We start from the raw sequence: 26157 nt of genomic DNA, 5'->3' as shown, positions 1-26157 counted from the left end.
GTCCAACAGAACTTCAAAGAACCTTTTTCTAAGAAGATCTTGTCCACTTTTAATCTATAACTGCCGAGTGGCAGCTCGAAATCACCATCCAATCAGATAGCAGCTGATAAGTGTGGCATTTTGCAGTGAGCTTGGCACACGACGAGCCCTTCTGGACTAGGCACAGGCTTGTCGGCACAATGTTCACTTAAGACTTTGTGAGATTCTTTGATGGGGATGATCAGCTTTTATCTTATCAGTTTGCACAGTGACACAGGCTTCAAAGAGAGCTGGTCATTTTTACTGGCACTGCGCTCTTTCTGTGTGTGCTTCATGCATGTGTGTGCTTGTGTCTGTAAGAGCTATTGACACATTCCCAGAAAGCAGTTCCAGGCTCTGGGACTGTGTTTAATGAAGGCAAGGGCATGGCTTCAAAGAGCTGCAATCCAATCTTCATGTGCAGAAAAGCACAAACACACATGAACACCTCTGCTGGTTGGAAGCAAAGTTTGCTTTAACCTTTGAAGGATGATGAAGAAAAACAAGTAAATATCCAAAAATGTGAAGACCATGTGAGGAAGAGGGAATCTTTCTTATACTGCAGTATAAGCTCTTAGAGGTGAATTTAAAAAACAGTCCTTTGATTTTATTCAATTGGTCTACAAGAATGAACAATCTTCATCCATTTTTATACTCTGATTGTTTTCTTTTTACATAAATTGATCATAACAGTAAGCAGAAAAAACACTTTTTATCAGCCTTAAAACCTTCAGGTCTTAAGCCCTGCAAGCCACCTGTGACTTCAACACATTTTCACCAGCATTTCCTCTCTTAAATTTACCTTGTTCTTTTATTAGTGTTTACCTTATTAATTAAACGTGATAAAGCTTTAGATAGAACAATATTTAGTTTGTGTGCACACTGATATTCAATGCAGCCTCTGTTATGCTAGAAGAATGATGAAATTTCAGAGCTAATGTGCAAATTGTGGGAGCTAAATAAAATCTTAAAACTGGACTGAACCTCATTCCAATTGATATCGATGTCATTTTTAACAGCCTATTTGCAACCACTAGATTGTTGCTGTCAGCTGGAGAATTTCTACTTCCAAAAAACCTTTTTTTCCAAGATCAAATTTCCAGATCTTACTTCCAGATTGATGCTGATAATGTTTTTCCTTCCATGCTTTTTGCCTCTGAGTCTCTGAGGTGTTTGGAACAAGACTGTTACAAGATTTTTATGAAAGCTCTGGAAGGTTTTTCCTCTATTTCAAAGCATAAGATAGTACCAAAGCCTGGAACTGACCCTCAAAGCATTGGTTTGAAATCCTTCATGCTTTCAGGTTTACGAGTGTGCATATGTTTGACTTTGGATGTTTTAATGTTTATGCGTTGCTGTGTGTCTCTGGTGCCTTTAAAGTGTGTTAAGGTGTGTTTCTCTCTTTGATGTTTGGCATTGGCTTTATAAAGGGGTCGGTTGGAGGCATGCATTTTTTAAAGTGTTGGTGCACGTGTGTGTGTCATCCAGCAGAGTGGATGTGGTTCACCTTGCACCGGCCACCTGTAAGCCATCGACAGAAATTAGGCTCTTTATTCTTGATGGGTTGCAGAACAGGGAAAGAAGGGCGGTGAGAATGTGGTTAAGGAGGGGTGGCTTTGGGAGGTGTGTGTCGGCGTCTGGAGGATCTTTGGACGGACCGTTTTCAAAACTACACTCTCTATACACCATAATAACACAAAGAAAAGAGGAGACAAGGTATAGACCATACAATGGCACCGTTTGTTTCTCATTTTTCCTCACTGTCTGGGGATTGTGTGTCTGTGTTGTGTATCAGTGGGTTTTTTTGCTCCACTTTTGGCGGGAATCCCAATCCTTGTCCAGAATTTTGCTCTTACCTTCCTAAACATTCACAACTTATTACACACAGTAAACAAATAAGTTGTTAATATCTGCCCCGAGGCTCCACACATACAAATGTATGAGCCTGCACGTTTGTGGACACACCAACACCACACCCACTCCAACTGGCCCAAAACTCCCATTGGCTGTTGGATTTGCAGACCATAGCGAGACTAATGATGTGGTCCTCGTGTTACTACTTCCTGTCCTTTGCTGGAGGACTTCCTGCGGCTGAGTCATGTGGTCCTGATTACACTTCACGTCTCAGCTGCCTGGAGCAGGACACTTTTGCTCTGACACAGACACACATAGACAGAATAGATATAGAATAACCTGTGTGGCTCTGGTCAGATATGTGGTATGACTGACCAGGAGCAGTGGAAACACTGAGCATCTGTGTTTACTTCTCTTGCTTTTCTCTGTCTGTTTCTGGTTTTTCTGCCCACCCTTGTTCTACAGCCAGGAGCTTGTTTTTGGTGTGATGAGGGGCTGACTGGTCCTTTTGTGTTTTACTCACTGCTTTGCAGCCCAGCCCTGGCACCAGACCCCACAGCTGCATTATTGATCATGGATTTGTTAGCCCTGTACAGAGAAGGAAGTTTTTGCAATTATAAAATCAATATGGATTAAACTGTCAAACGTTGGGCAGAGGGGAAAATTCCTTCTTTGTTTGAGAAAGAACCGTATCAGAGGTTTTGTGTGACTTTTGTTTGTCCAGAAAATCAAAAACAAACATAGCCAAAAACATGTTTAAAATACCATGAAGTCAAATTTACTTCTCAAAAGGTAGCCAGCATTGTTTTCCTCTCATTTTATTTCTAGGTTTTCTAGACCTTTCTTAAACCAATCTCATACATGTAAAATTTTAAGAAAATCAAATCATGACCTGTCCCTGAAATCTTTCTGTCCCTTAAATACGGAGTCTGTTCAGATAGGAGGGAAAATCATAAGTATGTCATGCTATAATATTTCCAAGATGACAGACAACACTCCAGGGTCCAAAACTATGATGACAGTTTTTGCATTCATATCAACACAACATGCAAATGATTACTATATATGCACAGTATGGAGAAAGGGCTTAGAACATACCAGACAACAGAAAAGAGTATAAATGAGCTTCAGTGAATGTACAAGATCCCAACAGGTGCACCTACCTCCACCAAAAGATGTTACTCTATTGGTACAGCAATCAGCATAGCCTCTTCTCCCCACTCTGACCTTAGGATCCAACTGGCATAGGCAGAATTTGAACTTATCTCTCCACATGTTCAGGTTCCAGTGCACATGTTCAGACTTGCATCATCCAATCCACCAAACTTCACCAAACAAGAGTCAGTGGCAGACTAAGCTGTTTGGCATTGACAGAGAAGATCTGGAGAATTTTTCATGGGTGTAACCCACATACTCAGCTCTGCTGCTCATCCCACAAATGCAGGTTCCTTACACCATTGGAAGGGAAACAGGCTTTCCAACAGTAATTTAATTTAGTAAAGATTTTGTTACCAAGAAGCATTGTTACAACAAAGAAATAATCTACCAGACCCAAATTTCCTTACTTGTTGTGCAAAGTTTATCAGGTAAGTGTTTGATTATGTATCAGATTAAAACATACAGATCTAATTTTGGCAACCTTGAAGCAGGCGAAAGGTCTTTTCATGCTGAGTCTGTTACTTCCAGATGTGATTTTTTTTCTGATCCGTGATCCGAAAAAAAAAACACAACACTCTCAAACCTTGCACACTGAGTCTGATACATTTTATTGGTTTCCACTGTGAAAATTCGTCAAACATGGAAAATTGTTTCTTACTGTGACAGTAGAGTTTGTTGTGTGGCTCTGTCACTCCTTAAAATCACATCAAATCCATCCGTCCTGACAGAGAGCTTCATATGGCACCAGCTCATGCATCATAGCACTGTGCCAAGTTGGAGCAAAACTTAACTATTCAGTCTCTGTTACATGGATGTTAGGAAAAACGTATGCCTTTATCGGAGTGCAAAGGCCTTAATCTTGGCACCGCCCTGAGATCTTATGTGAGCCCTTCGGGGGACATGCCCCAGGTGGAAAACCAATGTTTGGTTGCACATAAAACTAATTCCTCAGCTGATACTTAAATGCATAGTTCCATAAATTTTAGATCTATTTCATCTGCATTTTTGGACGTGTGTACTTTTGCAAAGTGATGCAGGACAGTACTGAAAACTTCAATGTGTCTGAATTCTGATTTTGATAGCAAAGCAGCACCTTTTTACATTTTTTTAACAAATCAGTCAGTCATAATGTGAGAATTTATTGTCCTCGGATTTTAATTTTCTTACATTATCCGGCATGAATTTTAAGTTTGTTTACAGCTGGATTTTCATTGTTGGACTCACCTTGAATTCATAACTAAATGCTCTTTTCAATTTGTTTCCAACTGCATTACAATCATCAACGCAATCACTGTTTAAAAAAAAAAAAAAAGCACAATAAATATTGTTCCCAGATGGCTCACCTGGTGCAACAGTGTTCCTAAAATTTAATTTTCACAGTGTTTATATCACATGGCTGCCCTTAGATTATGCTTTGGAAGGAGGTCAGTGGAGACTTGATCCTTGATTGTATTTGTGTGTAGAATTTGTGTTTAATAGGATAAAAACATGCAAACCACGATAAAATAAACAGGATGAATCCAAACAATGCAAGAAACTGTAATAATGTATTAATATGTTGTTTTAGAATAACCCGTTTTTTTCATTTTTGTTAGGTAGAAGCAGCTCTATTATGACGGTGGAGCATCACACTGTGAAGCAGCTTCAGCCAAGTGTAAAGTTGTCACTCCTCATCTGTTCTCTGAAGGATAGAAAAAAAGTGTGTGCATGTGTGTGTAGACCCACTCTCCAAGGGGAAATTGTTTGCAAATGGGCTCCAACTGCTGGCCTTTTAGCTTTGCAAACACAACCTGAAGGCCTCTCCCCACATCCCCGTCTCTCCATTACTCCACCACCCACCTCACCCTCCCTCCCTCCTGCTACAATTCACCTGCCCAACAACCCCAAAGCCTATCATCCCTCCTCCCTCCCTTCCCTCTCTTCATCTCTTTTTTTTTATTTGGTTCCCACTCGCCAACTTAGACATTTCCATACCTATTCATCACTCCCTCTCTCTTTACACACGCGGAGTCAGTCCTGAGTGGGTAAATAGAGTAAATTGACTCTGACCCCCAGGGTTAGAAGAGGCCACGCTCTCTTTTCATGTCAAAGCCATCTGAAGGCTGATTGGTTGATTGCAGTGCTCTCCGCTTCCAAAAAGGCTCCCTTGTGCTGCTGTAATTGCCCTATCATGTGCGCGTACACACATCCACACACTTGTACGTACATGCAGGCGCACACACATTCTTACAGCCAAATGACTTAATTGGTGTTAATTGCATAATGACAGTAGTGAATTGGAGCTGGGTCAGAGGTGACACAGGTTGGAGTGAAGAGGGGGGATGGAGAGAGGATGTTGAGAAGACGTGAGAGGAAGGCTGGCACTTGTAGTCTGCCTTATAGTCTCCCTCTCTTTCTTTCACTACGAAGCAATCCTTGACCCGATTTCAGAGTAAGGCTGGAATCAAAATTTACATTAAACCTCTATATGGAAGGTGCAATATTTCTGTAACCCTGTGAGACAGACGTATACGACAAGAAGAAAGACAGTTCTGAAAGGTTAAATAATGTTTAAACCTTAAGTAATTTTTTTCTCTAGAGGCCCTCCATTGTGCCGTTCTATCGACCCTATCCATGACTTCATAGCTCTTGCGGAAACTTTTCTATTGAGCCTTGAACTTGGTTGATTTTACAGAGCATTTAAAGTTTAAAACATGAGTAATTTAGATGTTGAATATCTTTTTTTATCCATTTTTAATCCATTTTCAATCAGTTCTGCCACTAGCATCATGCTTGCCAAACTGCACATGTCTGACTGGGCAGACCATGCAGGAGACAGCCTTACTAGTTCATAAGGTAGAGAAAGAGAGACAGAGAGCCTGTGATGTAGCCCTATGTGTCACTGCAGACAGGAACTGCTTTAAATAATGGCACAAATAAAGCTAACACAAAGAAGTGAAACAACTTTTTTGAAAGTATATGAATATTGTATGGACCTTTGGTCACAGAATGATTATTTTTTTCACTGTTTGGTCCCCAAGAAATGGGAGAACAAGTTTGTGCAAATAAAAGGTCTAAGTTATTTCTGAGTTTTAATTTCTACTCAGTTTTTCTTTTGTCTTTATAGTCCCATAACTTTAAAATTTCAAATGGCATTAAAGTAGCACGCATCTTACTACTATAATTGGCAGCATGTCTCGATTTTGCATGCCACACCATTGCTCCAGTTGTCCTTGATACCTCTCAGAAGACTTCTTGGGTGTACTGGTTTGAAACTGATGCCATGAAAAAATCATAAATATGTACAGATTTTTTTGCCTGTCCCCTAACCTTGCAAAGCAGATGGATTTGCCCATTTCCGTGTTTTTACTGGCAAATCCATCTCGCAAAGCTCCCATCTGAACATTTTGGGCCCTGTTAGAAAGTGACAGGACCAATCAGCGTCGACGGGCAGTACTTTCGGGCACGGCAGAGTCATGACGCATGCAAGCAGCGACAAGAGGCCAGCGGAATTATGGCAGAAGACATTAGTGTGGATGCTGCTAAAGGGCCAGTTTTATCAGAACTTGACATTTCTTTGTGAAAAGAAGAACAAAGAACAGCAGTGAGTTGTTTTCTTTTCATAAACGACAACAGCTTACTGACATGTCTACAATCGCCATGGTTCGCATTATGTACCTCTCTATGGAGTTTAGCCTACTCGTCGGTAGGGCCACACCTCGGTTTGGGGCAATGACGTCACATGTTTGTTGCTCTGATTGGCCCATACAGATGTGACAGACAGAATGTTCGTCCAGTCACTCTCCAGGTTTTTTTTCAAAGGCTCTGCCCTTTCCCAATCACCTGCTATGGAAAGTTTCCCAGATGGATGTGTGACACAAATCCATCTAGCGTGCCAGGTTACCTGTACCCTGTTAATGTGCCATTATGTCACTCCCCCTGTATTACAGATACGCTCACTCGGCAACAATACCAAAGACGAGACAACTTTTGCTCTCAAACACTTGCTAAAACTACACCGGCTTCATGACTCTGTTTTTACTTTATAACTGGGAGAGAAAGTGACAGAGTTGGAAAACAATTGGACTTTGTTGAAACACGCCCACATGGAAACATATTTTGCACTGGATGTGCTCCACAATCCCTTATTAAAATAAGCTCTCTTTAAAGCACTTTTCCATGCTAATGTTAAACTAGGCAATACAGGAGATGTGTCGCATGTCGGTGGTATAAATTTATTTTCTTTTCTGTCAGCTGTAGTCGCCAGTGCTGCGTAAACATATTTGAATATGTGTCCATCTCTGTGCAGGCAAATAGTGCGATGCTTTGATAAAGCTCCACAATAAAGTGCTGGCACTAAGACTTTATACATAAGTCAAAAGGCACAGCTTTAATGCTACCTTTATTATGTTGTAGGCCTTTCACTGGAAATGCGCACCAGTGAGCGGAGATGTTGAGCCATTATGCAGTTATTTGGGGAAAAACAGCCTTTCCGTTCAAATTTGTCTTACTACATCAACCTGAAGTGTGTGTCAAAATACCGGTATTTTACATTTGCTGCAGAGATGTTATGCTGTACACATCAGGCAAACATTCAGGTGTTGATGGGCAGAACTAGCTAAGCTTCCTGCCTTATTCTGCCTCCTCTTGAATATTTTTCCAAATGTTGACTGATTCATTGACTGTGAGGGGTGTGTTGTACTTCTTGTGTAATTTATTCACTTTTTTCCGCTTTTGGATACTTTATAGATTAGCAAATATCAAATCTTTTTTTTCCAGAACAGTTTGCAAAAAGACTACTTTCCTTATTGTTGTGTACATTTTTTCTTATTTAAAGTGAGAGTAATATAAAATGTTCAATCCCTTCAATAAAATAAAATCATATCACATTTTCAGTATGAGTCAAAATAATATCAATTATGGATTTTTAAAAGTCATTTAGCCCTATTGCAGAGTTGGCCAGAGCTGACACACACAAACACAGAAAGTCCTTTGTGGAATGGAGGGATGCTCTATACACTAAACACAAGGATTCAATTTGACTCCGTCAGCATCTGTGCCTGTGTGCTCCTCCATGTGTGTATTTGACTATCCTGGCAGTTTGTGTGCGAGTGCCGGGGCAGCTGAAAGGACTCTATTGGTGAGAACGTTTAAGCCATCATCATTAGAGAGCTGTTGGTACAGAGGTGTGTTTTAGTGAAGGATGTAATTGGCCCGTCATAGTGCTGTGTAATCTTCTCATATTCTATGAAAACAACGAAAGCTATTGGCCATAATGGCTGTGTTTAAGGTGGGGCCTTCCCGTGTTAAACATACAGCATCTTAAGCTTGATACAGGCTGAAAAGCAGATAGAGAGGGTGGATTGGGTGATATTGGGTGAACACCAGAAGCCCTGCAGTCATTTATTCTGTCTCTGTGGTCTTCTGTACACATTTATTTCCCTTTTATATTTTTTCATGGATATAACTCCAGTGGTGTATGAATTGGATCGCGTGATTTCAAAACCAGAGCTTTCTCAAGTGGAAACATCGCTGCGTCTGAGACCACCCGGGATTAATTTCTCTTGTGAAAATGTTATTATGTATCTGCATGCATGCATTTGTGTGCATTTCTGGACTCTGCTGCAGATAAACGAATAGAGATGTTTGTGTGCATGGATCCCCATGTGTTTTCCTGCAAGTGCATTTGTCCTTGTATGTGGGAGTTGGAGTATCCCCCATCCTGCTGTTTATAGGAGGGAGTGAAATGTGATGGAAGGTATGAAGAGAGATGGGCCAGTGATGACATAGCCTTATGTTCACCCCCTCTGGATACGCTCGACTCTATATTACATCTATCCATCATAAAGCTGCATCTAGTCCCTCGTGGCCTTCTATACCATTCAGAGCAATACGTCCACTGTACATGTGTTTGTCTCGTCAATGTTCTGCTCATATGGTACATGTCACGCTCATGCTTGTAGAGCCTGAATGTACCTTGTCATACTTGCTGTATGTGTGTTAGTGTGTAGCCTGTATTGACTCTCTTTAAGTGGTTTTGGGAGCTCAGATGATAGACGTATGGTTCTCTTGTAGCTCCACAGAAAGACTTCCCCACAGGCTCGTCCCCACACAAAAGGAGTTGTCACTCATGCTTTTCTGATCTCACTGTGTGTTCAATCAGCTATGTATGCATGTGCTGTTCATGTAAGAGGGGTTTGTTGTGCGCCCGTGTAAATGCCTGAGTGTGTGTCGGAGCTGTCACCTGTTCCTCATGCTCTGTACAAACCTTGTCTCAGGGCAAGCCTTTGATCTGCACGACAGGAGATTCCTACAGTGTGAAATAGCCCCGGACAGATTTACTCAATGAAAGAGCACGCCTTAACCACTGTTATTACACTCTTTTTTTTAACATCACTGCTTGTTTCTGCCTTTTTTCTGGCTTTGTCATTAGCTGCATCCTTACATGTGCTTTGAATGTTTTAAAAATGTTGTGATATTAGGCACTGACCTTGGATTCAGCTTGGATCAAAAAGGATGTTAATTTTGCAGTTTCAGGTGGTGTCGTCATTGCTTTCACTGGAGAATAGATACAATATAAAAGTTTACAGGATGGCAGTGTGGCTTGCAGTTGATGAGTGTCATTTTTACTCTGTTATTGTTAAATGTGCAGATGTTCAGAAAAATGTGAGTCCACTAGCATCTACAGTTGTAAGCACCTCATACTGGCTCCATTTAACTGAAACAGGACAGAAGAAAGGTCTCTCTATGCTTCTCCCTCTTTGTCTCTCTGCGCTGGCAATCTAACATTAGTCTGTAAGGTTGGGCATGTCTGTCTGAGCTGGTGAACGTGTGCCAGAGCCCAGGTGGGGAGAGACAAAATGCGATTATCTCTTTGAAACACTACACTTGAAACACAAACATTGTACACGTGTGCTAGCTGTACAGGGACTGGTGCTTGCTAATTATGTTGGTCTGTAATGTGTTAAATGCTCCATTCTTTAGAGATGAAGGATGATAAAGGGACTGCAGAAAGAGATGATGACATTTAATTTGTTGCAGTAGAACTCAGAAGTGCTCAGTGTCAATGCCGCACAGAAAAAAAGTTCTGGCGTGAAAATATTCAATAATAGGCCGGCAATGTAGCAATACTGGAATTGTAGGCTGACATCTGTTCCAAGAGGTTAACATTTATCAGTTAGTGTAAGACAACAGTTAGAAATAGACAATGACTGACTGATGGGTTTCAGGACTGGTGGAGGACAAACCTGCAGTCCTTATTTATTAATAGTACATTTAAAGCTCAGTTAAAGCTTATTTGAACCATCAGCTGTCTGGATTGGACAAATTCTAAGATTATCTCTGATGTTACTGTCTTTTTGAGTGCAAAATTCTACCTTTTTTCACAATACAGAATGTACAGCCTATGTAAGTGTTCATATGGGCATGTGTGTATTGTCTTAGAAAAGGTTGAAAATGCAAACCTGCTCTTGAAGGTTCTGCTACTTCATTTCATACAAAATTTGCTTTAAATAGTCTTTCACCTGAAGTATGTACTATGGGATGTAAAAAGCAAAGGGGACTACATTTTTTGTTATATCATTTAAAATTCCAAACCATTACTCTTGGGTATGAAATGTTTTCCAAATTTTTGAAGTTAGATCCATGTAACCCTATCTCAAGCTCCCATAGGCACCCAGCTATACCCGAGCAATGTCCATTTAATGTGTAGCAACTATTTGGGTTGACTTCTCCTTCAACTATGTGAGTGGACTGAGATGGCTGTCACCTGTCATTACAGCAAACTAGGGGAGAGATGTGGGGTATGCCGGTTAAACACAACGACTCAAAGATGTGGGGTAATGTGAGTGATGGTTTAAAGTCACATTCTGTGACCTGAGAAAGCTCCTACTAAACATCAGCACATGACCTTGCTTGGGAGGCCTGAATTCTTTCAGCCTTAAGCCGATACTATTCCCAGCACCACCCAGACAAAATGGACCAAGTTCACACATAAATGCACACTCTGACATTTCATACTGCACATTTGCTGAAAAGCTGCGAACACTTCATTCACAGTATCAACATCTGATTTTCTCTCCTTACATGAGCATCACATTAGATTTTAAATTTGAGTTTAATGCACACACATCATTGTCTCACCTTAAAGATTTTCACTACCTGACAACAAGTTTATATACACCACAGTCCCAGCCACACTATGTGCTGCTCTTAGCTGTCATAATAAAAGTATTTGCCTGGCCAATGCATCAAAACCTCCGGCAAGAATCCCACAGAAAGTCTAGCCATAGCACTGTCAGTGTCTACGTCTCTATCAGCACGTATTTAATGGGCACAGTGCATTACGGACATAAATATCAAAAAGCTATGAGCCACTTTGTCTAAACTAATGAGGATTATTTACTCTCTATCTGCACCCAGAGCCAAACCTCTGTCTGTTTCTACGATGCTTAATTTACAATCGGCAGTATCTGCCTTAAAGTTTTACAGGCAGGACCTTCATCTGTGTCGCACAGAGAGATCCAGAGGGGGGTTGTTAAAGGTTCAAGACAGCTGTGTAATGAGTGTCAGTGTTTTAAATCCAAGTGAAAAATAAAAAAATGTCAAGGTTTAGTGCCTCCAGAGGCCTTTTATAGTTCAGTGAAGTCTAAGAAATCATAACTGGCTTATAAATCTGAACTGTTTTTGCCTAAGTGTGTGTTTTGAGTCTTCTATGGGTACCTCTGAAGCCTGCTTCAAAAGATTGTAATCCCAATTTCTTTAGGTGTTTTACAGTACATTTTCACAACAGCACCATAAGGAGGCTTTGCCATCTTTTGTCGGAAAGCGAGCAGCAAGATGGCGGGGGGTGGGGTGGGGGGGTTACTTTGTACCCCAAACTCTGCACATCACCACAAACATACCATCCCCATTGTGAAGCATGATGGTGGCAGCATCATGCAGTGGGGATGCTTCTTGGCAGCAGGCCCTGGAAGGCTTGTAATGAATGTGGCACAATATAGGACAAACCTGGAGGACAAAGGCCATGGTAGAAGATTTCTTTTCCAGGAAGACAATGACCCAAAGCATACAACCAGAGCTACACAGAAATGGTTTAAAGACAACAAAGTGAATGTTCTGCAGTGGCTTAGTCAAAGCCTCAATTCAATGGAGAATTTGTGGCTGGACTTGAAAAGAGCTGTTCACGCCTGATCCTCGTGCAACCCAACAGAGCTTGAGCAGTTTTGGAAAAAGAATGGAGTAAAATTGTAGTGTCCTGATGTGCAAGCCTTATTGAGACCTATCCACATAAACTCAGTGCTGAGATTGCAGCCAAAGGTGCATCTACTAAATACTGACTTGAAGGGGGTGAATATTTGTGCAGGCTCTCATCTTACATTACATATTTTTGTTTATTTGACATTACTTTGCAGAAATATGTTTTCACTCTGACATTAAAGAGGGTTTTTGGATTTTTTTTGTCAAAAATTCAACTTAGATTGACCATGATTGATTTGTAAAATCAATAAAACAGGTAAACAAGACTAGGTCAAAATCTAGTATATGGCTGACCGCAACTATCTGAGTGATTTTGTCATTATTTTAATTTTTTGTGAGCCAATTTTATGGTGGCTACTTAAATTTATAGCTACATGCTGTCCTTTCTCTCTCTGTCTCTCCTCTGAATAAAGCTCTACTTTGTGTACATATGAAATTCTACAGAGACATGTGTCAGACTTCACTGATAGAGACAGACACTGAGTCACTGGACATAAAAGTTTTTTTGTCAGATATAAGTCTTTAATTGTAGTAAGTTTATACTAACAATAAAACACTAACTGTTAATGAACTGTTTATTCTAAAATAAAATAAAAACTACAGCAGGTTTCATGAACATTTCTAATTCTCCTCAGATAGGTGTGTAAGGGTCTTTATGTGTGTAAAACTAAGCTGAATGTCTACTTTAGTGTTCCTATTGTTTTTTATATCCATTAATTATCTTTAAACAGCACATTTCTCATATCCCTGCAAATAAAGACATGCTAAACATTTAAGTAGTGTTCTCTTAACAATGCACATGTGGAGATTTTAACATTTATTTGTTCCCCATAAACATATAGTATTAAGGGAAAATTTACCAAATATTTTTTAGAGAAAGAGACACAGCTGGAGCGCACACACACAGCACTGACGCGCTGGTCCTCCGTGGTCAGAGAGGAGTTTTAAGAGGAGAAAGTTCAGGTGTTTATCCTCCAGTATTCCGAAGCTTTTGACCTCAACAGATGGAAGTCTGAGGTCTACACCACCAACATGTTATAATGCGTTTCAGTGTAGGTGTGAGCATGAGCATCACGTTTGTGTGTGTGTCAAGCAGCATGAAAGCAGCCGAGGATGAGAGGGGAGCAGCCAATGCTGCTGTTTAATAGACACACGAACTGTCAAAGAGAGAGGGTCGATAGGAGAAAGAGCGACAGGGGGACAGGAGATCAGGAGATTGCAGCTGTTGCTACGACCATACATATCTACTCTGAGTCTGCAATGGCAGGTTATTCTCCCTAAAACATCCTGAAGACTAGAAAAAAACACCTCCATCTTTTTAATGTCACATGGCCAGCCTCAGATTTCATCATCTTTGAAGTTCAGAGTTGTTTGTATTCAGTCTTTGTATATTTAAAAATGTTGTAATACGTTCTACCTAAATTATTCGAAGAATTTACCATTTTAAAGTTTTTTTTTTGGCCTCTTTTTTTTCATATTCCCTCTGCCCTTTTTTCACACGAAGGTCAGACTGAGGTAGCGATCACTAGCAGACCACCAGGCATTGAAAAAGCCTCCCTCTTTATCCAGTGTGTCTCATGTCTTCAGGCTACACTGATCCCAGGAGCACCAAACAGACTCCACCAATAACATGACTGGTTCTTCCTGGGACTGGACTTAAATAGCATTAAACACCACCGTGCAGCTGTGCTAGCACAAACACACTCTTTCCACTTGACATCAAACTTTGTCATGCAGTCTTGGATCCGATTTGTACACACATTTTGCTTTTGGTTTAATAAAGAGAAGTCAAATACGTCTTTCACATCCAGGTTGCGAAAGAAAGGCGACGGCATACTAAAGAGAACAAACCACAAAACAAAATCAGTTAACCCCTTGGCCGGGTGGGATTGAGGAATAAATGAACACATTGTTACCACTGGATTGCCAGGGGCTCTAATGTTTGATGACCAAACAAAAATCTTAGCTGACTGTGTAAATCTCTGTCTGAACCTGTCTACCCTCAAATACTTTTAGCCTCTGAATAGGCATTATTATCAGATTCTGTTGACACAAGTGTCCCGCACACAATTCATAGGCAAACACCGATCCACATGCAGGGGCAGATACACGCACCAACACACCTATGTAAAGGTGAGCCTGCTTTTTCTTCAGCACAGATTGAAATCAGAAGGATCATTTTTATTTGCTTTAGTGGTTGAAATGACCTTGAAAGACCATGAAATAACCAAACCATTTTACATTCATTGTCTCTGTGCCCGTTTGTATCAAAGGCACACACAGCAATGTTGGCGATACTCGCCAATATATGAACATATTAGGCTCACGTCCACAAATATCCATGCTACAATCCAGATGAAGCCCAGCCTTTTGATATTTATGTATGATACACCAGTTAGGTAGGAATTTAAAGAACATAAAGCATTTTTAGGTCTGTGATCCATTATGTGTGTGTTCAGTCTTGGCCTTTAGAAATGATTTTATACTGTAGAAACACAGAACAGGAAAAAAGATGCTTCTCTGTCTCCAGTCTGGTTTGGTAACAGAGCAAATCAGTTAAGAGAGGGAACCGAAGTATGGGCAATAAAAACCAGATGGAGAAACTGGGAGTCTGTGGGCAGTGAGCGGGAGGAAGCGATGAGTCGGGTCAGGAGTGAGGGCTGACGGGTCAGTGGAGTTGGTCTCATCTTGAGAAGACATCAAGAGGAGGGTGGAGCATTTATAGCACCCTAGAAAACAACTGAGGGGTCACTGAATATGCTTTGCAGGACAAACAGGAATACAGAGAGAAACAAGAAAAGAAACGATGAAGAAACACTGTAAGGGAATAAAGACGTTTGTCTGTGAAATTCTGTTTGTGCAGAATGGGCCGTTGCCAGTTGTCTGGCTCTCTGTCCTGCTTTTCCATCTTTCCGGGAACAAGGTCTTGACTCCAGCCCACACTGTATCTCCTGCATGGAAACTCTCCTTCCTTATGAAACACAAATATGAATTATGAAATCATGTCAATCATTTTTCCTACAAATTAACAAAGAGGAAAAAAACAAAGATAGGGTGCATAGGGACATTATTTGAGAAATTTGACTATGCATACATTGTAAAAAGTCCAATTTTAGCAAGCATATTTTTCTTTTTTCTAGTCAAATACATCTCATTACACTAAAAGTCACTGTAAAGCAATAAGAAATAATGGTTTTAGGTTTATTGTATGACTGAAGGCTGTGTTATTAATCACTGGGACGAATGTCAGTCATGAAAAACATTTCTAAATATGTTTAATTCAATTAAATGTCAAGTTACAGCCTGAATGGAGGTCTCATCTGTCTGCTATACTGGACCTGTCAGCTCTATGTTTGAGCCATCAGAGCCACAGTTACAGTTCGTCAGGACAGGCAGAAAGTTTAGTGTAAAGAAGTCTGAGCATTTTCATCCTCCATATACAGAGGCTATAGGCGTTAACACACTGGTTGCAGGATCAAAAGTGAGAGATATGTTTATCGTCACAATTGCTATACATTTGTGTTTCAGCTGGTGTTTTGTTGTTTCTCCTGTACATCTTCTCTTCTTGCTTTTCTCCACCCCTACCCCTTCTCCTAGCCCCTTCCAACCTCAGTGCAGCTTCGACAGCTTCAACATAAGTCTGGTCTTCTGGTCTTTTAGATAACAGGGTTATAGTCCCTGTAATATTGATGATAAACACTGGTCTATTATAATATGCAACAACAGAGAGTATGGTCTAGACGTGCCCTCTTTGTAAAGTGTCTTGAGATAACTTTGGTTATGGATCGGCGCTGTGCAAAAATTGATTGATTTCTGGTCTCTGGGCTGTTTTGGTGCATATTCTGTATATCCACCCCTCTCTCTCCCTATATTTCCTGGTTTTCCACAGCTGTCCTATCTAAATAAAGGGAAAAGCCCAAAATATAGATGTTTCAATTTCAGTGGCTGGAAAGTGCAGTGGTTAGCATTGCTGACATTGGTACAGGGCGACGGGGGTTCAAATCTCAATCAAGGCACGATCATTATCCAGTGTTGGCCCTTGGACAGTTTCCTTAACATCATGAACTGTCTGTCTCTTGGATGTAAGGCTCTTTGGACCAAAGTCCTGCTAAATGACTTTGAAACATTTAAAGACTTCAGCCTTCCTAATGTATCTTTCTAAGTGTGAATGTAACATTTCTCTCCTGCATTTGTGAGTAGCACCTGAATTACTAAGTTGCTGCTGAGTACACTTCATTTCTCAACATTGGTTTTCACAATAAAAGTCTTTGAATGAGAAACTTTTATTGTGACAACTTTGGCACATCAGACATGTACAGTAATTGGACTTTTGCATAGCAACACTGGCAGAGAGCAGGGACTAAAGGCCTGCTGCTTTGAGAGAGACACAGCCACAGCTTCTTCTTTCATTTGGGTATTAGATAAAACAGGTGAAGAAGCTGATTACTGCTGTGCTGGGTTAAGTGAAATTGAGACAGCCACTCCAGCTGATGGCCTACCCCCTGACATCAGATATCTATTTCTAGTTAGTTAATTCCCTTTTAAGACACTTATAAAGTGAAATATGCATGCCCTATTGGTAGATATTTATTGTTCTTGTTAAAAGCAGCTTTCTACTCATTAGAATCGGATGCTAATCTATAAACGTATAACAGATCTCATTACATATGGTTGAGAGTAGACAAATACACTTCCTTAGATTGGAGTTTTTGCAATGTGGTGTCCAAGGACACTTAAAGTTACTCACCCTCATACCTTCAAAGCGATGTGAATGCCACTATGCATCCAATTCTCCCACCCTCCCTCACCCGCATGGGAGTGCACCAAAGCTTGGCTAGCATCCACTCCAGCTTTTTTTTTTTCTTTTTTTAACTTTGCAAATGGGGGTGAGCCGCTGTTACCGTGTCAGTCGGCATGGCCTCTTATCGAACCATCAGGCTACCCTCAGATTCTCTTTCCAGATGGAGGTGAGATAGGGCCTCAGAGGCCCGGACCCCCGCAGACACTGAGAGCATGGAGGCCTCCCCTGATCTCCTACCTGATGGAGGTGCTTTAATGTGGGCTCGGGTTTCACTCGTCTCCCCTGCCTGGCTGGGCCTGCGCTGGTGTCAGGATGCAGGCGCTCTCAGGGCCTTGGTTCTGCTGGGCCGCCACCACCTCCGCTGCTGCTCCACTTCGGTGTTTAGCTCTAGGTCAAGGTGTTGTTATGGGACACAGACTCACCAGGGTCTATGTGCTGTTTTTACAATGGGACGTACTGTAGGTGCACCGCTGTATGCACAGGCATACATTCTAGCCCTCAGTGGCGCTCTCAGTAACATAAATGCTACCACTCATATTGTCTGGAGCCATGAGAGGAAAAGAGGAGGAATCTTATGATATAAAAGAAAGCTTGGAGGAGTAAATGAGAGAGATTAGTTGAGGGAACTTCTGCATATTAAGAGAGACAGATCAAGAGAGAGAGAACAGTGGGGGAGGAGTAGGGAGGAATTTGGGGGTAGGGAGGAATCTGTGCACCTTTTATTGTTGTTGTGCAAACTTGTATTGAAGACCTGCATGAACATTTTACCTTTTATTAACATAGTTTCACTTTGGCTTCAGGGCTTTGAAGTGATGAATGAATATCTGAACATGTCCTACCAATTACATTTCTCAACCTCTTCTTTTGATGCTTGTGCATTGTATTTGTATGTTTGTGCATGATGATTTTCAGCGTTTACTGCTTTAAGTGCAAGCAGAAGCACATAATTGTGTTACTGTGGAGGTCTAACACTTGTGTGTGTGTGCATTGCAAAATATGTCAAAACAAGCTCCCATCAGGAGTAGGTCCAGCAGATTCCACCCGTATCATTTCAATGTTGGCACACCTTGGCTGGACTCAGGAAAACTCACCTCCATTCCTCAGAGAGCCTTCCATCATTCCTCACAGGATTAGAGACAAAAAAGGAGAGAAAGGGAAAGGGAGTAGGGGGAGAGTTCAAGGGAGGGATTGATCTTTTACTTTTTCTATCTGGCAGAGTCTAAACTACAATTAGGTTGGAATAATAAAGGTCTTTAAATTGCTCCCTGTATCTCCTTCTGTCTTTCTGACTCTGTTAATGTCAAACCAGATGTTACTATGAGGAGGTATGGATGCATGTAAGTGAAGCAGAATTGAAGAGGAAAGCCCAGAAATGGCACACTGACCGTGTCTGACTGGCTTACAGATGCACGCTGCCTCTCTATGGGAGTTTAATGAGTTTGATACATGAGATTTCCTTCTTTTTTTCAACAACAGTCAACTCCACCTAGTGGTGTTGGGACTGAACAGACTTCTGGCTGCAGGGTAGAACAAACTGTAATGAGAGAAACACTACACCAGCCGTTGTTTGTCTCTTTGCCCTGAGATTGCAGGAGAAAGGAGGATAAATACTGAGGTTTTGGATGTGAATCCCTCAAATGGTGCAGCTAATGTCCCCTCTAAGAACTGGCTGAGTGCATTGGTGGCAAAGGCTGTCCATAGGAAAAGAGGAGATTAGATTGTTTTAGTCTCATCTTGGCCTGGCATCTGTGAGACTTGCTCACACTTGCTTTCACCCAGCATGTGTTTGCTCAGATGAAGGAAATTATGTAATTAGCCTTTGAGGGATTGTTTTCTTTGACTCTTTACCCCCCTTTTTCTCCCACTCTCTGCCTCTACCCCTCTGCCTGTCTTTCCCTTCTCCTTTTATGCACCCGCTCTCTCTTTTTATTCCTATGACAGCAGGAGATGGCTACAATTTAAATTCATGCCCCACCCTTACTCACCTCATTCATTAATTACCGGCAACATCAGTGGAAGAAAATGAGCGCTTGTCATCTTCACTGTTGAAGAGCAGCTTTGTGTAACATCAAAGACAGAGAGCTTTGAAAGGTGTATGAGGGAGTGGAAATGGAAGCTTTTAGGATGTGCAGGGGGGTGTGCTGGGAGATGGGTGCAAGGGTACACACGGGCAGGATCAGGGGAGGTGGGGGGTGAAGGGAGCGAGGGAGGAGGAAAACCTGGCATTTTGCTCTCTAATTCCAGCCGGCCTGGAGGCCTGGAGCGCTAAGAAGGGCCTCACTGTTGCTCTCTGGATCAGCCAGGTATTGCTTACATAAAAAGCAAGTGAAAACAGCTGTAGGGATAATTAGCTTGATTCTCCATTACATGCCATGAGGGCCAATAACTAAAAAATGGAGTTTTGTTTGGGTTAGAGCTGCAGCCCCAACCAGGAGGAAGTTGTAAAAGTCAGGCAGAAAAAAGAAAGCAAGAGGGGAAAAAGGAAAAATGTAGGCAAGAAAAAGCAAGCTCTTGAAGCTATTGTTGCTGCGAAGATGCTCCGCTTCCTGTGCCGACTTTTTACGTGTTTTAAATGTCAGTGGTTTCAAAATGATTGGATAAGGGTGTTTTTGCCCAAAAGGTTTTTTTTTTTAGCTATGGCATTTTGCAACCCCAGAATAATGAATTGGAAGAGTCCCAAATGTTTAATTGTAATCATTTATTTTTATCACATTTGCTGTAATTGCTATGGAGCAATAGAGAGGCAACATTATTTCTTATTTCCCATCAGAGAGTGTTTTTAATCAGCACTAAACCCACTCACTGCGATTTATGGTTCAGGCATGTGATAAGAGGAATGCTTTGTTTTGTTGATGTTTATTTTACAAGACATTTTGTCAAATTAGCTTTGAATATGACCTTTTTCAGAGTTTAAGTACAGTTTTATCAAAAACACAGAGTCTTCTGCAGTCCCATTCTAAGCCTGTATTCACAAAATATTTCTACAAAAAGAAATATTTATGACAGTTTAGACTAAACATTTGAAAAGACGGCTACTTTTCACATCTCCTTCCCTGCGCTTCACCCCAGTATTTGTTCCTTTGTACCTCAGATGGCTTGTTTTACATCTTTCCTCTTACTAGAGTGAGCTGAAGCTTGGTGAGGTGGGGTTTGGGTCGGGGTGTGGTGTACCAATCTTTGTACTGGTAATTTAATTTGGTGTGTTTTACTTTTTGACTTTTTTTTCCTGTAGCATTGAAGGGACACCAACCACAGGGGTAATTCCAAGTGAAAGAGCAGCACTTTAACATTGGTGGTCTCAAAACTCTGCAAGGATCCGTTTAACAGGCAGTTTATATTAGTAGCACTTAAAGACAAAAACGGGTTAAGGTGCTCCCATCCTTACTCTCAGCCTTGAGACAGACAGTACACTAAATGACAAACATGGAAGAAAGACAGGTGGACCGACAACACCCACACCTTGTCAACTCGTTCATTTTATCTATCCACTCTTGATCTTTCGTATGAAGATAATCAGTTCCTGTCACAAAATGAGCATGTTTCAAAAATATGGGCTGACCAGGCAGAATAAAGTTTATTCGCCTCATTTCGACCTTCGTTTCTGCAGAGGTCCTCTGGTAAATTTTGCTAAGTCAATCATGGTCCTGTCTCGAGATGCAGGCTAAACCAGTATTAATATGAGAGAGTGTTCACCCCGTCCAGTCCCACCATTAAGAATGCTGAGAGTGGAGGAGTGGGGAGGAGGATGAGGGTTACACAGGGAGTAGAAGATAGGAATTGCTGATTGGAGTTGGAAGGAGATGATGATTGGGTGCAAGAGAAATGGAAGTTGTGTTTTAAAATTAGGAGATATGTTTCCATACAGCAGCAAATTTTGATTTAGTTTGACAGTGCACAGTATCTTAATGTGAAAAAAGTTTAGAAGAAACAGTTAGATGTATATATTTATGAACAGTATGTGTGGGTGTGAATAAAACCATTAGCAAAGGGGCTGTTCAACCTGTCAGTATGCATTCCTCAAGTGTAAGGAACACTGATCACAAGAGGGTCAGACCTAGAGATGAGATGTTACCTGTATTAATGATACCCATGACAAAAAAAAATCCCATGGTTATCATACTGTTTATATGTTAATTATCATGATGACTAGGAATTATCTTTCAATTATCATTTTCATCATATTTTGAATGCTAGTCGATCTGTTAAGTGAGCTAATTAATGTCTGTTTTTGTTTTTATTTCAACACTGGAGAAGTGAACGGGCACTCCCCAGTTGTGATTTATTGATGCTATAAATGCATGTGTTTTGGATCAGTGGCAATGATGCTAGCATCCTGACTAAAAGTTAGCTAATTTTGAAGCTATTAAGTGTGTCAAGCCATTACTGGGTATTGATGGTCAAATTACTTACTTGTGCCTTTTGCATCTTTTCTGTTTCAACCCATTTTTTGTGCCTATTTTAACCAAATTTTGCCACTTTTATCTTTTCGCCATTTTTGCCTTTCTTAACCCATTTAGCATCTTTATTCCTGTTTGCCTCTTCTTGCCCATTTTTTCCTATTTTAAAACATTTATGCCACTTTTCTCCATCATATTTTGACACTTTTAACCCATATTGCAAATTTTTGCCCTTTTTCCTCTTGTAATTATTTCATTATTTTTCCCATAAAGTTATTTCAACTCTTTCTACTTAATTCTCTGGTACCCTAATATCTGTGCAGATCATGGCTAAGCTCTAAAGTACGAAATCACTATACAGTATCTTGATGTATTAAATTCTCTCATCAAGAAAACAGATAATTATAAATCCTGATGTAAGGATGAGAAATGTTTATTTTTTCAGCAATATAGAATAGAAATAACAGGTTGAATTATAAATTTTTTAACTTTATTACTCACAATCTACTTATCTAATTCAACTTCTGTTAAAAACAGATTATCGTTTGTCCATCAAACAACAGAAAAATATCAATAGTGGTATTGATCAGGATCAAAAAAGTATCAAACATTTCGCCAGCCTTATCAACAAAGTACCTTTGTGAATGCACATTTAATAAAGTTTAACGTTTACTTTTTACAAACTAAAAGTGTATTGTCTTGACTATGTGCTGCTAATTTTAATTTGTAGTGTTTTTTTAATTATCAAACTTGATGAAATAATTTGAAATGATGAATCTGTACTGTTTTAGATTCTCAGCAAATTATAACAATACCGCAAAAATAATGACAAATGCGATATTTTAGGCCATGATCATGATATCTCTATATCTGTTAAAGAATCAAATGATATTGCCTGCTATATCAGTAGTTGTTCCTGTGAAGATTCAGGGCCTGATGTGGTGTCAGTGAGATCTATCACATCCATATCTATAGTCTTTGCAGCCAAACTGCTGCACATGGCCACTGTCTGTCCAATAAATTAAATCTCCATGTGTGTTTAAGACTTTATGTCAAATGGCCTCTCTTGTCAGCTGTTTTCTTGAAAAATTATAAGCAGGAATGTGATATCAAACAAGATTCCAACACTGGAAAAATATCAACTGGAATGAGTCATTTAAAGGAACTGTCAGCACAGAGGGGTTTGATTTCAGTTGTTTTCAATCTTATTCTACATATTTCAACATTTTCTGCTAATCAGTTACAGAGCAGTGACTGCAAAGTGCTACAACTTGTAAAAATGTTCCCTTTTGTGCATGGCAGTATGAGTGTAGCTGGGTCTTTTTTGCCGTCTTTAGCAGCTGATGATGCAGAAAATTGTGGACAACGACCTTTGGGCTGAAAAGGCTTAAAGTGGTCTGTCGGAGCCATTTGAGCTCACTAAATTATCCGGAGCACGGTTATAGCTTTTCAGGCTAACATAATATGCTTTGCTTTGTCACATGTTTCTAAAGCAGGGGTAATCATGACCACAAACGCAGGACTTACACTGAGTCACATAAACTACCATATGACTTTACACAACAGCCTGACATGTAAAATAATCACAGGCCGATAAGCGTACACACATCCACAACCACATGAAGAATCACACTTCCTCATTAACAACACAGACACAGGCGTCACACGTGAGTTTGTGTAGTGAATGTGTCTGTTGTGTGGAGGTAGTGAGGTGTTGACAGAGAAGAAAGAGGAGTGCTCTTCAAACACATCCATAGGTAGGTCATGCTCTCCATTATGCTCTGCCGAGGGCCATATTTGTTGATTCTCTGGCCCCCTGAATCATTAATTTAAGTGCAGACGAAGGCAAAGAAACCCGAGAATGGCCTCCCAGCACACATGCACAAATTCACATACACATGCATGTACAGGGCCTGACACAGATCAGGTCACACGTACACATACACGCCGTGTGTTGCATAACAAATGATGCCACTATAATTGCCGTGCTTGTTTATTTACTCCTGGATGTAATGGATGGTTGCTCTTGGCGTGGCAGCCAATCAGAGTGAAACAGGAAGAGCATGAGCAGCCCTGCTTGTACCAATTTGACATTCCTCTTTATATACTCCAACTAAGATGCCACTAGTATTAAAGCACTTCTAAACCCCTTATGATGAAGATGTTTGATGCCTGATTTCCTCCAACATGCATTGTGTTTATTCCAGCTCCTTAACTATGCACCTCTCTGACTGACTGATGATAACGTCTTCAGTGATTGGTAGTTATTTTGGGGCCTGTTTGCTCAGCCAATGAGGCGCCCCCAGCGAGCTAGACATACATCATTGTTTCCTTTTTTACTCCAACCTAACCCTCAGGAAAGAAGTGAGCTGTTGCTGACTGCTGTGCGGCCTGAATAACAGACACATTCCAATAGTTTTTTCTTCTCTCTTTTTATTAATGAGCACTTGATGCTTGGGCTGCTGCCAGCTGCATTTAGGGCATTCTTAAGGAGCTCTGGAGGCTTGCCAGACAGCTAGAGGAGGAAAATGGTCTACCTAAGGCAAAGAAAGACTAAATATCTACTTTACATCTGAGTGTCTGAGATCTCTTTGTCCATTACTGAGAAATCTATTTGTATGATGTAAGCCTTTAGGAGACGACGGAGGAAATTAAAAACAACTTAAGACCCTTGGCTAAATGATGCGTCCTCATATCCCTTTGTGGAGTTGAGCATTTGTTTTTCATTCTTTGTGGTTGACTTGCATACTGACTCTTTTTTCTCATTGTTTCTTTCCAGAGCTGCTTGTGGAGCCAGGTACCAAGAGGTTCAAGATCTGCAAGTGGACACAGTCAAACGGCCTGAATCTCCCCACCATCATGGCCATCAAGAAATACACATCTTCCAGGATCCAGCATTTCATTGTAATGTGGACAAGTTCAGCCAGTCACAAATTCTCCATCATACCCATGAATGTCTCCTTCACTGACAAACACATCGGCCCTCTGAGTACTTAAGCCCGCTGTGGGTGAATGTCCCTCAGCAGAGCATCAGTCATCAGCGTGGGGCTTCAAGGTATTGGCAAGCGGTCCACTGCCTTCATTTCCCAGCCTGTTTTCAATAGACTGGGAGCTGGATTCATTTACAGTACTGCGGTGCTACAGAGTTCTGGCTCCATATCAAGCGACAATCACTTCACCGCTGTCGACTACCAGTGTGGCTAAGCTGAGCCAGTGGAACTAACCGTAAACCCATGCCAATCCTGGACTGGTTTATGATGGCATGAATGTGTTTACATCTGCAGCTAAATAGCGAACTTCTGTAAATATCACAACATGGACCTCAAAATCTGCAATCCACAGAGACCTTCTCAATGTACCGTGCCAAAGGAGACAACCCTGTCTGCTGAAACAAATTACCGCAATGGGACTGTGTCTGAAATTGTTTGGACTACTCAGTCAACCAACGGTCTCCCAATTCCTGCGGAGAGATCAACAAGAAAAGTGAATTTGGGCTTTAAGATGCCCCACAAAAACAGTTTGAGGCTCAGCTTACGTCTTCTCTAAAAAATCAGGACCTCTATTAAAAGGGAAGGAAACTCCGCTGACCTCAAATCAGCCAGCTTACTGTAAGAAAAGTCTGTTTTTATGTCTCTCCTCGTGTTCTTTTAGCCTGCTGTGCATTTATTTAATGAACCAATATCATGTTCTGTTTGCTTTTCTACTTCCGAAACAGTCTTGAGTGCCACTCTTCTTTTTTCTAGCTGTGTGTGACTTCTTACGCTGATGATGGTGTATTATTTTGTTGTCTATTTATTGTTTCTGTGAATCTGAGTGGCTAATCCTTTTATAATGAAGTGACTTGCATTTAAAAGCACTGTGTCATTACTTTTTTACTGTACAGGAGGTTGATCTGAGGTGACATAAATTAGGTACGGTATTGTGTTTTCATTCAACAGTATAACAGTGTCTGAATTTCACCCTTACCTAACATGTACAGCTTTTTGTACAGTATGTGTGCATGTGCGTGTGGTTTCATGACTGCGGGGTTTACAACCTTGACTCGTTCCACGGTGTTTTACAGCGGTCAGCTCGTTTCTGTTTGAATAAAAGTTGTTTTCACAAGAACTGCAGCATGTGTTTTATCAGAGAGACAATAACGTGAACATTGACATGGGCTGTGTTATTTGTCAAATTTGAACGAAACAATGGGTATTTTCACAAGATTAAAGTTTCACCGCCACTAATGGCAACTACAACAATAGACTCTTGCACTGCCCAAAAAATAATTCTCCCCAGTTTTCATGGTCTACCAATTCTCTCTCTCTCTTTCTCTCATAAACTCAGCCAGATGTTGCCCAGTTTTCTTCCTAAGGGAATGGGGGGGGGTAGGAGGAGGGAGGGGTATGGAGGAGGGAGCCGTACTCAGGGATCAGAAATGTGGCTGAGCATGTTTTAAGTGCTCTTTGACGCAGTCGCTGCCTCCAGCATCCACCATGGTAACATTAGCTGGGAATGGACCTCTTGCACGATTTGCAGGCACTTCACACTCAATTCAGCCACAGGTATTCACAGTCAAATGATTAGTTTGACTCCTTGAGGAGAAATGTGACAAAATTTTGACTACCAACGAAGCATATTTGTTACCTTTGAAAGACTCGAAACAGCTTTTCTTAAAGATACACCAAATATGAAGCTTCCTGTATAAATGAT

General features: G+C 40.8%; 1 protein-coding gene across 1 annotated transcript in view; it reads left to right on the top strand.

Moving 5' to 3' along the window:
• The window catches only part of LOC121517063 (ERC protein 2-like), a 238706-nt gene extending 213205 nt beyond the window's left edge, over positions 1-25501 (top strand). Inside the window, exon 18 of the mRNA XM_041798572.1 lies at positions 24245-25501. Within this exon, the coding sequence (XP_041654506.1) occupies positions 24245-24310 (66 nt within the window). The 3' untranslated portion in view covers positions 24311-25501. The remainder of the gene's footprint in view (positions 1-24244) is intronic.
• The last annotated feature ends 656 nt before the right edge of the window (positions 25502-26157 follow it).

This window comes from Cheilinus undulatus, linkage group 11 (assembly GCF_018320785.1).
Source record: "Cheilinus undulatus linkage group 11, ASM1832078v1, whole genome shotgun sequence".
Taxonomy (NCBI): domain Eukaryota; kingdom Metazoa; phylum Chordata; class Actinopteri; order Labriformes; family Labridae; genus Cheilinus; species Cheilinus undulatus.
The sequence above is the reverse complement of the archived record's forward strand: the minus strand, read 5'-3'. Positions and strand labels throughout refer to the sequence as shown.